The sequence below is a fragment of the Drosophila yakuba genome, chromosome 3R, assembly GCF_016746365.2.
Source record: "Drosophila yakuba strain Tai18E2 chromosome 3R, Prin_Dyak_Tai18E2_2.1, whole genome shotgun sequence".
NCBI classification, from domain to species: domain Eukaryota; kingdom Metazoa; phylum Arthropoda; class Insecta; order Diptera; family Drosophilidae; genus Drosophila; species Drosophila yakuba.
In genome coordinates this window covers 633183-644365 of record NC_052530.2, presented here as the reverse complement: position 1 = coordinate 644365, position 11183 = coordinate 633183, and the positions used below count along the sequence as shown (strand labels likewise).

General features: G+C 36.2%; 1 protein-coding gene across 2 annotated transcripts; it reads left to right on the top strand.

Moving 5' to 3' along the window:
- The first annotated feature begins 7820 nt into the window (after positions 1–7820).
- On the top strand, positions 7821–10668 carry LOC26534948. Of its 2 annotated transcripts, none has more exons than XM_039375459.1 (4): positions 7821–7934; positions 8527–8897; positions 8949–9121; positions 10153–10668. In XM_039375459.1, exons 2-4 carry the CDS (start codon positions 8548–8550, stop codon positions 10554–10556), a joined length of 927 nt encoding a protein of 308 aa, XP_039231393.1. In that variant the 5' UTR covers positions 7821–7934; positions 8527–8547; the 3' UTR covers positions 10557–10668. The 2 variants fall into 2 exon arrangements, with proteins under 2 accessions (XP_039231393.1, XP_039231392.1); XM_039375458.2 differs by having other exon boundaries at positions 7829–7956.
- Positions 10669–11183: the final 515 nt, after the last annotated feature.

Genomic DNA, 11183 nt, shown 5'->3' with positions numbered 1-11183 from the left:
AAAGCGGCGAACTGCATCTATAAAACAGTAGTCGACTCTAAAAGTTACTGGGTAGAGTTAGAAAAGAAAAGTAGTTGGTTGTTTAAGGTTCCTGTGAATTCAAAAGTCCGTCTGCAATGTACTGGCTCTCAAATTGAATTGTTTGATTTGCCTCAGCAAGGAGTTTTAAGCATTGCGCCATATTGTACGGCAAGAACCGTCGATAAAATTCTAGTTGCCCACCATAACATTCAGTCCGAAAGTGAAGAATTATTATCAACACCTTATATAGGAGAAGTTAGTGAAGTGCCGAAGATTATTTGGGATCCGCTGAAACTATCAATATTAAATCATACTGAGGAATTTGAACGATTGAATAATGAAATTAAATTTATGAAAGAGAACCATCAAAAATTGAAAGATTTACATTTCCATCATATTTCCGGACATGCTGGATTAATTATTGCTTTAATAATAATGATAGTATTAATAATATATTTCATACGGAAATGTGCTGTGCAACAAAGAATGCAAGCAATAACCTTTGCAGGTCCGTTGCCAGTACTATAAATATCAATAGTAAATAAACAATAAAATTATATAACAAAAAAATATACAGTCCACTATATCGTTGTTTAATAGAAAATGTAATTCTACATAGAAAAAGCAAAATGTTTAAAATAAGTTAATTGAGTACAAATTGTTGAATTAAAAATAATATAAACCATAATTGTAATCCAATAAAATTAAAAGCCAGAAAAACTAGGGCCATTGAAATCTTAGTTGCAAAATAAATGAACATATATCAAATAAATACAGTCCACTACTGTTATATATGCAACTAATATACTAATGTACATCTCAGCTTTGCTGGCCCTTTGGCAGAATGTTCACACATGAACACGAATATATTTAAAGACTTACAATTTTGGGCTCCGTTCATATCTTATGTAAATGAATCGAGAGCGATAATTTATATTTAGGATTTTGGTATCTAAGGCGACATGGGTGCAGTGCTCAAAAACATGTAATCTAAGTGCACGCTACATGAGTCAGTCACTTGAGATCGTTCCCCGCCTCCTAAAATAGTCCCTTAGTGGGAGACCACAGATAAGGTCCTCGCCGCTCAAGATAGGCAGATGTGCCCGAGCGTGGGACCTCGATAAGGCGGGGACTATTTACTTAGGCCTCTGCGTAGGCCATTTACTTTAAGATCCGATTCTCATGTCACCTACTTAAACCGAAGGTATCTCCAAATAAAATCAGTTTCTTACAAAAACTCAACGAGTAAAGTCTTCTTATTTGGGATTTTACACATAGTGATAAGTGATAACATGCAACTAAGCATTATTAGAAATATATTGCGTACTTTGCGCTTCTCTGGCTGGTCTGGAATTATCGTATTTGTTCTTATTAATCTTTTTTTGCTTCTTGAATTTTGATTTATAATGAACGATTTTCCTGCCGCGGTTTGTTTTTTCAAAATGTTTACTGTCTACTTGTTCAATTCTTCCTGTCTTTTTAAATGGATTGGTGATTTTACTCTTCACGAGTGGAGCCTGTCTATATTTTATATCAACTTCAAAATCATGCCTATTCTTATTAAGATATTTCATCTTATCAATTTTGTTTTGTTGTACGTTAAAGTCTGGGCTGCCTACATATAGAAAAATGTCTGCCGGAGATCGTTTTGTACTATTATGTTTAGTTTTATGATTATAGATTTATAAGATTGTTTCGAACCTTGTAAACCTATCTTCGATATTTTGTTCACTACTGATGATTCCTAGCTTTTCGTTTACGGTCTTGTGAAATCTTTCTATATCGGATACACCATTTTTGGTGGTTGTTACAGAAATTTGTACGCCTTCGGATCTTAACCAATTTTGCAAAGCCAATCTCTACTTTTTACTTCAACTAGTGATGCAAATTTTGAATAAATATCAATACAAGATAAGAAAATCTGGTTACCCGTGAGATAAAAATCTTTCACGTATTTTTCCCTTGTGTTAAATATTTCTGATGTTGTTTCAAATGTCAATTTAGTGTCTCTATGTTCTGTTTTTGCCAGATTACAGATTTAACATTCGTTGATAATATTTTGAATTAGATTTTGACTATCTGGGTAATAGTATTTTTCTTTAAACCAATTAATGGTTTTTTCTATGCCTGGATGTAAAACTTCGTTATGTCTTTTTAGGATTCAATCCTTAAATTCCGCATAAGTTAGTATATCAATTAGCTTCGTGGTACATCTCAATAGTTTTGTGAAATTGTTAGGGCTTATGATTTCGGTAAATGCCCTCTGGAAGATCAGAAAATCCTCATCATAAAGGAAGTAAATTGCGCTTTTCTTGGTGCACACATATTCCTTAATGAGGGTTTTGGCGAGTTCAAGTGTCATTTCTGTATAGATTATTTTAATCTTTAGTTTTTGAAAGTAGTGGCTTACACTTGTTGTGTCACTGTTGCCTTTTTCTATCTCTATTTGTCTAGAAATTGATTGGTCTTTCCGTTATGGATATATAATTTAAATTATCTTCATTAGCACTATGTATAGTTGCGTCTGCGCTGTTTGCGACTTCGCCAACCATGACTTCTTTTATCTTTGTGCGGGATGCTCATCCGCGACATAGTTTTCTTTGCCTGGAAGATATTTTATTTTATAATCGAATTCATGAAGTTTGATTTTCCACATTTCATGTTCGGCTCTTTGATATTATTCAGCCATACCAATGGCTTGTGATCACTCATTATTTCAAATGGCCTGCCGAATAAGTATGACCTGAAATATTTTGTCGCCCAAACTATAGCTAACAATTCTTTTTCAATGTTTCAAATGATTCGATGTAGTCTTTACATTTAATATCTATCACAGCACCTTTCTTAAGTTTGAGGGTCATGGGTTTAACTATCTTGGCAAAGTTAGGAATGAACTTGCGATAGAACCCAGATAATCCCAAAAATGATTTTATCTGTTTAGGTGTCTTAAGTAACGGAAAATTTGTGATTGCATTAGTTTTGTTTGGGTTTGGTTTAATGCCATTTGTTGTGACAATATGTCCCAGGAATTCAGTTTCTTTTTTCATGGATTCACATTTGTCTAGCTGCAACTTCAAGTTGGCGTCTCTCAGTTTCTCAAAGACTTTCTTTAGAGATAAAATATGTTCCTCCAATAAAGTGGAGTAACCAATAATATCGTCCAAATAGACTAAACGATCTTTGTAGATCAAATCTTCCAAAAGATTATTCATACATCTCTGAAAAGTAGCTGGAGCATTCTTTAGGCCAAAAGGCATACGTGTATATTCGTAATGCCCATGCTTAGTTGAAAAGCTGTTTTTGCAATAGAATTTTCGTCCATCTGGATTTGGTGAAAATCCTTTGTTAGATCAATGGTGGTAAAATATTGGCATCTACCCAATTTATCCAATATCTCATCCATTCGAGGAATGGGGAATTTGTCATTAACAGTTATCTCGTTTAGATTCCTGTAATCAACTACCAACCTAAATTTTTGTTTCCCAGAGGCGTCTGCCTTCTTGGGGACCACCCAAATAGGAGAACAATAAGGGGACTTCGATTTGCGAACGATCCCTTGCTTTATCATTTCTTTGATTTGTTTGTTGACTTCTTGGTCAAAACTTTGGGGATACTTATAGGGTTTACGGTAAACTAAATCCTCATGCTGAGTCTGGATGACATGTTTAATAGTACTGGTGAAGGTCAAATTTTCGCCTTCCTTGTACTGAATGTCTCTATATTCGTATAGAACTTTCTTTAAACATTCAATTTCCTCTACCTTTAGATGTTCGAGTCTGTACTCGTTACATTCGCGTAACTCATTGTTGATCGCGAAGTTGACTATATCGTTGTCAACGGACATGGGATCGAGATGTGTTACATCATTGTCCACTGTGTCACTAACAACTTTTGAAGTGAGGCATTTTGGTAATTCGGTATCCTTCTTCTGTTGTTGATGCTTTGGTTTAAGGCATTTAGGTGCGGTCTTAACCTTTTGCATCTTTGGATTGATTTCCTCCACTGAAGTGGAATCATCCTTTTGCTGTGGGTTGAGGCATTTAGATGCGGTCTCGCCCTTCTTTTCTCCATACACAAACTTAAAGGTTCTTGAACCTAAAGTTACCGTCTCGTTATCATAATCTATCTTAGCTTTCGTATCCTCTAGATACTTTCGACCTAACAGGATATCATAATTTTCCCTTATGATATTGATGGATGAACCTGTGTCGATCATTCCCTTGTAAATTTTGTTATGATAACCTATTCTTACATGGGGACTGGTACGTTCTCCTGTGTCACTTGAGTGTCCGAGGCAGTTTGATGAAAATTTACATCCATTCTGCTTTGGCCACTTTGACTCTCGCGTTGTCTTTTTACCGGCATCTGACCGTTAGTATTATTTAAAGTTGAAGGTTGGAAATTAAGGGAATTGTTAAGACGATTGTTTTGTTGGCCTTGTGTTAACTCCATTCTAAACGTGTAATAATTTCCCCTTTGATTAACCGGTATGGGACGAGTGGAATACTGATTTTGATTTATTGTAGGTTGATTCGAATTTTGAGGTTGCGTATTGTTATTCTGATTCTTTCCAGGATAATAATTGCTGTGATTGTAATGTCTATTATTGTAATATCTTTGATTATTGTTTTGACTATGAATTCCCCTGTTCCTGCGTCTGTTCCCTTCTGATTTATTAGAACGCTGATATTCTGGACTGGTGTCATAGAGGCCTAGCTCCATTGAAGCTTGTTTTAATTTATAAATAGTATCAATATTTTTGCGTGCCAATGACATATAAATTCTATCCGGCAGTTTTCGATCTATTACAGATTTAACAATTCTTTTTAACATTTCAGTGTAATTTGCTTTATCTACAGGGTCGCTTTCTAGTTCTAACTTCTCAAACATAATCCAATATTGTGATTCGAGCTTCTCGATGAACTTACAGATGCTTCCGGGGTATGATGTATCCTCCAGTTGTCTTATAAGTTTTATGTAGGGACTGTGATCCTTGAATGCCATCGCCAGGACCGTGTATCCAGCCATGTGTTTACTCTTTCTGCATCCACTAGTAAGCGTTTTACTGCTCCGTAGATAACGTGTGCTTGTCTGGCATCTTGGGTAGGGTATAAGTTGAGTAGCTGCCCGACCTGGTTAACAAACACAGACATCTTGCCAGGTGTGCCATCGTAGTAGTTCAGTTCTTTAATTTGATTAAATAATTGATTTAGGTGGGTTTTCGAAAGTTGCGGAACTGCCATGGTGTATTTGTATACGTTTCTGGATACACGGTGTTCATTTTAATTTTTTGTTTTAAGTTACGGAACTAAAAATTTTAATTAATTTTGTTTTCGACCGCACGGAATTTTAAATTGTTTTGCAGATGTTACTGCCCACACGGGATTTTTTTCTTGAATACTACTTTTACGAAGATTCTTTTGCGGATCTCAAAATAATTTTAGAATCACTGATTAATTCGCCGATCCTGGATAGCTAGTTGTATAGCGTATCCTTCAATGGATCAGTACCGTACTAAAAGGACTCTTTATTAAACAGATCCTACCGAATGCGCCAATTAAATAATCGCAATACTCATGTGTAATTTTATTTTACTGAATGATTACAATATTTTTAGTTGAGAAGAACACCGACCGATTATAATTAGGTCTCGAACTGAACTCTGATAATTACTCTGATTTGATTCACGTTCAAGCCTCGGTTTCGAGCTTTTCTAATATGGACTTTAGACTTTAGGGTTCTAATCAAATGAAGAGAGAAAGCTTTGGAGTTGCTGACTTTAATTGTCTTTGCATTTCTCTTGGATTCAAGTCCATTAGCTCTTGGTTACAAGTGCTCTTAGATTCTTATAATTTTGTTTATTGAAATCTAGTACTTCTGTTTTTCGGGATTGCGAGTCCGAGCTTGGAACGTGGGAACGCAACGATGATGTGAGGGGTTGGGTACATCCAGAGTTGTGTAGGGTGTGTGAGTGTGTTTGGGTGTACATGTTGTATGTGTATTAGTGTGTAGGCATGTGCTTAAGTCTTAGGGACTTATGGATATGCCACTATATATATTTTATTATATTATATTATATATATTATATTATATTATATAATATCTATTATAACTGAATAATATTATTAACAGGAATGTAACATGTAACATTAATGTAAGTATGTAACAGGTAGAAGGAAGCGTTTCCGAACATATAAAGAATGTATATTCTTGATCATGATCAATAGCCGAGTTGATATGGCCCCGTCCGTTTGTCCGTCTGTTCTGTCTGTCCGTCCGTATGAACAATGAGATCTCAGAAACTGCAAAAGCTAGAAAGTTGAGACTAAGCAAACAGACTGCAGAGATGTAGACGCAGCGCAACTTTGTTGATTCATGTTGCCACGCCCACTCTAACGCCCACAAACCGCCCAAAACTGCCACGCTCACTCTTTTGAAAAATGTTTTGATATTTTTTCATTTTTGTATTAGTCTTGTTTCGCCCACAAATCGCGAAAAACTTTCAATGTTGAAGACTCTTCTTTTCACGTCTACTAGCTGAGTAACGGGTATCAGATAGTCGGGGAACTCGACTATAGCCTTTTCTCTTGTTTTCATTGAGTTCTTTGTTTTTCCCTATTTATATCAATATGCCAGAAAAATATGAAAATTTAATGTTCCCCAGTTTCACAAGCTGATTACAGGGTATCTGATAGTCGGGGAACTCGAAAATAGGGTTCCCTCTTGTTTTTCGTTGCGATCGTGTTCTTTATTTGCATTGTCACAATGATTGCTAACATGACCTTTACAAAAGCCCTTACTGCTGCCTTACTTACTACTTACGCTGTCGTTGACGCTGTTCGCGAATGTCGTTTTGACTCATTAAAATATTTTGCTGTGGAATATAATATTTGTATAAGACAAACCAATTACAATAACTTTTTTAATAAGAAATTTAACATCGCGTTGAGCGTCTTTTTGCTAAATGAAGTTTTTTGTAAATTATTGGGAAATAGTCACTTTTTACTTGGAAAACAATCAATTGTTGAGCAAAGAGAATACACACGTCAGCACTTCGGTGCGCTTACTTACTTTTAAGGAAGTACTTCCCAAATCTTTGTTCTATTTATACCCGTTACTCGTAGAGTAAAAGGGTATACTAGATTCGTTGAAAAGTATGTAACAGGCAGAAGGAAGCGTTTCCGACCATATAAAGTATTCTTGATCAGGATCTATAGCCAAGTCGATCTGGCCATGTCCGTCTGTCCGTCCGTCTGTCCGTCTGTCCGTCCGTCCGTCTGTCCGTCTGTCCGTCTGTCTGTCCGTATGAACGTCGAGATCTCAGGAACTACAAAGGCTAGAAAGTTGAGATTAAGCATACAGACTCCCAAGACATAGAAGCAGCGAAAGTTTGTCGATTCATGTTGCCACGCCCACTCTAACGCCCACAAACCGCCCAAAACTGCAACGCCCACACTTTTGAAAAATGTTTTAATATTTTTTAATTTTTGTATTGGTCTTGTAAATTTCTATCGATTTGCAAAACGCGACTATAGCGTTCTCTCTTGTTTTTGTATTGGTCTTGTGAATTTCTATCGATTTGCAAAAAAATTTTTTGCCACGCCCACTCTAACGCCCACAAGCCGCCCAAAGCTGCCACGCCCACACTTTTGAAAAATGTTTTGATATTTTTTTTAATTTTTGTATTAGAAAATTTCTATTGATTTGCCGAAAAACTTTTTGCCACATACAAATCGCCCAAAGCTGCCACGCCCGCACCTTTGTAAAATGTTTTGAAATTTTTAAATTTTTTTGTTAGTAATGTAAATTTTTATCGATCTGCAGAAAAACTTTTTGCCACGACCACTCTAACGCCCACAAACCACCAAAAGCTGTCAGTTTTGAAGAGCCTCCTTCGCACCTCCACTAACTGGGTAACGGGTATCAGATAGTCGGGTAACTTGGCTATAACGTTCTTTTTTTTTATACCCGTTACTCGTATACTAGATTCGTTGAAAAGTATGTAACAGGCAGAAGGAAGCGTTTTCGACCATATGAAGTATATATATTCTTGATCAGGACCAATAGCCGAGTCGATATGACCATGTCCGTCTGTCCTTCTGTCTGTCCGTCCGTATGAACGCTGTAATCTCATGAACTACAAAAGCTAGAAAGTTGAGATTAAGCATACAGACTCCAGAGACATGGATGCAGCGCAAGTTTGTCGATTCATGTTGCCACGCCCACTCTAACGCCCACAAACCGCCCAAAGCTGCTACGCCCACACTTTTGAAAAATGTTTTGATATTTTTTCAATTTTGTATTGGTCTTGTAAATTTCTATCTATTTGCCAAAAAACTTTCTGCCACGCCAACTAAAACGCCTACAAACCGCCAAAAACTGTGTTTAAGACTCTCCTTCTCCCTTCCACTAGCTGAGTAAGGGGTATCAGATAGTCGGGGAACTCGACTATAGCGTTCTCTCTTGTTTTATATTTAAACGTAAATTTCTATTCCCGATTTAAAGCATTTATGCAGAGAAGGAAACATGCTACTTGTAACAAAGTTGTGGATAGCCTTTTTTTTTTCTGCTTCGATTTTTACCATGTCATGTAATGGCCACGGCAGACTGATCGAACCACCAAGTAGAGCCTCAGCTTGGCGGTTTGGATTTCAAACCCCACCAGACTATAATGACCATGAACTATACTGTGGAGGTCTTAACCGTCAGTGGAAAATAAACGGCGGTAGATGTGGAGAATGCGGCGACGCGTGGGATGTTCCGGAACCACGACCCCACGAATATGGTGGCTACTGGGGAAAAGGCTTAATTGTACGGAGATATTTGCCTGGATCTAAAATGACGATTCGTGTAGAACTAACAGCTAGCCATATGGGGTAACCAATTCTTTTTTGTGTTACTCTAAATCAATATATAATTTTTTTCAGATATTTTGAGTTTCGGATATGTCCAAATCCAATTGCTAAGCAGTCATGCTTAGATAAAAATGTATTGCTAATTCTTAATGGATCTCCTTCTAAACCAAATAAATCAGACCTGGATATCCGATTTTATCCTCGAAACGGAAGTTGCATATATGAAATTTTGGCACAGTTACCAGGTGAATATATTTCAACACGAGAACAGAATCTTAATTTGGCAAAAATAGTTAAAATACTTTAGCTAAGTAGATGTTATCATAATATATAGGAATTAACTATAATATAAAATAAATTCTTATATCTACAAAATGTAATACATTTTTAGGTAGCTTGGTTTGATGAAAATAAAAGAAAAATTGTTAATAATTTGTTGAATGAAATCCAAGAAGGAACGTTTTGTTCGAAACTTATCTAGCTCTAATTCTACCCACATACCTTCTTAGATTTCTATATCCGTTACTCGTAGAGTAAAGGGGTATACTAAATTGGTTGAAAAGTATGTAACAGGCAGAAGGAAGCGTTTCCGACCATATAAAGTATATATATTCTTGATCAGGATCAATAGCCGAGTCGATATGGCCATGTCCGTCTGTCCGGTTGCCCGTCTGTCCGTATGAACGTCGAGATCTTAGGAATGACGAAAGCTAGAAAGTTGAGATTAGGCATACAGACTCCAGAGACATAGACGCAGCGCTAATTTGTTGATTCATGTTGCCACGCCCACTCTAACGCCCACAAACCGCCCAAAACTGTCAGTGTGAAAGACTGTGCTGGGTCTATGTCCCTGGAGTCTGTATGCTCAATCTTATTTTTCTAACTTTTGTAGTCCCTGAGATCTCGACGTTCATACGGACAGACAGACGGACAGACGACTAAATCGACTCGGCTATTGATCCTGATCAAGAATATATATACTTTATATGGTCGGAAACGCTTCCTTCTGCCTGTTACATACTTTTCAACGAATCTAGTATACCCAAGGTCCTAGTTTTAACCCAAAGGTCCCTAAAAATTTTTTTTCCTCGCTTTTAAGCTTGCTAAGTAGCACGTATCTGATAGTAGAGAAAATCAACTAAAGAATTCTCTCTTGCATTATCTGTATTGTAAAATGTTTACAAAACATTTTAATCCCTTTGCAAGAATAGTTCAACTTAATTACTTGCATTTTTTGATATAGTAAAATTAACTATTTAAATAATACAAATTGCAGATTTTACATGTGAACACTGTGTTTTGCAATGGCGATACGTTGCAGGCAATAATTGGGGTATGTGTAACGATGGTAATGGAGCTGTTGGATGTGGCCCACAAGAAGAATTTCGTTCGTGCTCGGATATTGCCTTAACTACAGAATATTTTCCCCCATATCTTAGTCACCTAAATCCACCACCTACACAATTTAAGTCCACGACCAAGAAACAACATTCTGTTACTATACAGAGTGACAAATTAATGTATATTTGTATTATCTCACTACTTTTAGTAATTATATTAGTTTGCGTTGTTTTTTGGTTTGAGTTTCACAATATCAACAAATTTTGTATTTCAAAATTTAGTAATAACCTAAAAAAATATATATGTTGGAATTCTATCCAACAAAATAATTTCATGTGATGTATTTAAAAACAATAATATACTTAGCAATAATAAATTCCACGGACTAAGACATTAAATAATGTAGGAAAAAATCTAGTAAATAAAACAAGCAAAGTATACATTCCCGTAAGTTTTTAATCTTTTTGTATTGTATAATCATAGAAAAAATATATGTTGGAACTCAAGCCAGCAAAATAAATTCATATGCGATCTATTAATACCATACCAAACAAGAGAGAACGCTATAGTTGAGTTCCCCGACTATCTGATACCCGTTACTCAGCTAGTAAAAGTGCAAAGGAGGCTATTCAACATTGACAGTTTTTGGCGATTTGTGGGCGTGGCAAAAAGTTTTTCAGCAGACCGATTAAAATATACATTACTAACTAAAAAATGAAAAATATCAAAACATTTTACAAAAGTGTGGGCGTGGCAGCTTTGGGCGGTTTGTGGGCGATAGAGTGGGCATGGCAAAAACATTTTTGCAAATCGCTAGAAATTTACAAGAATGTTCTGATATTTTTTCATTTTTGTATTAGTCTTGTTGATTTCTATCGATTTGCCAAAAAGCTTTTTGCCACGCCCACTCTTACGCCCACAAACCGCTAAAAACTGTCAGTGTGGAAATTTGTCCTTTGCACTTCC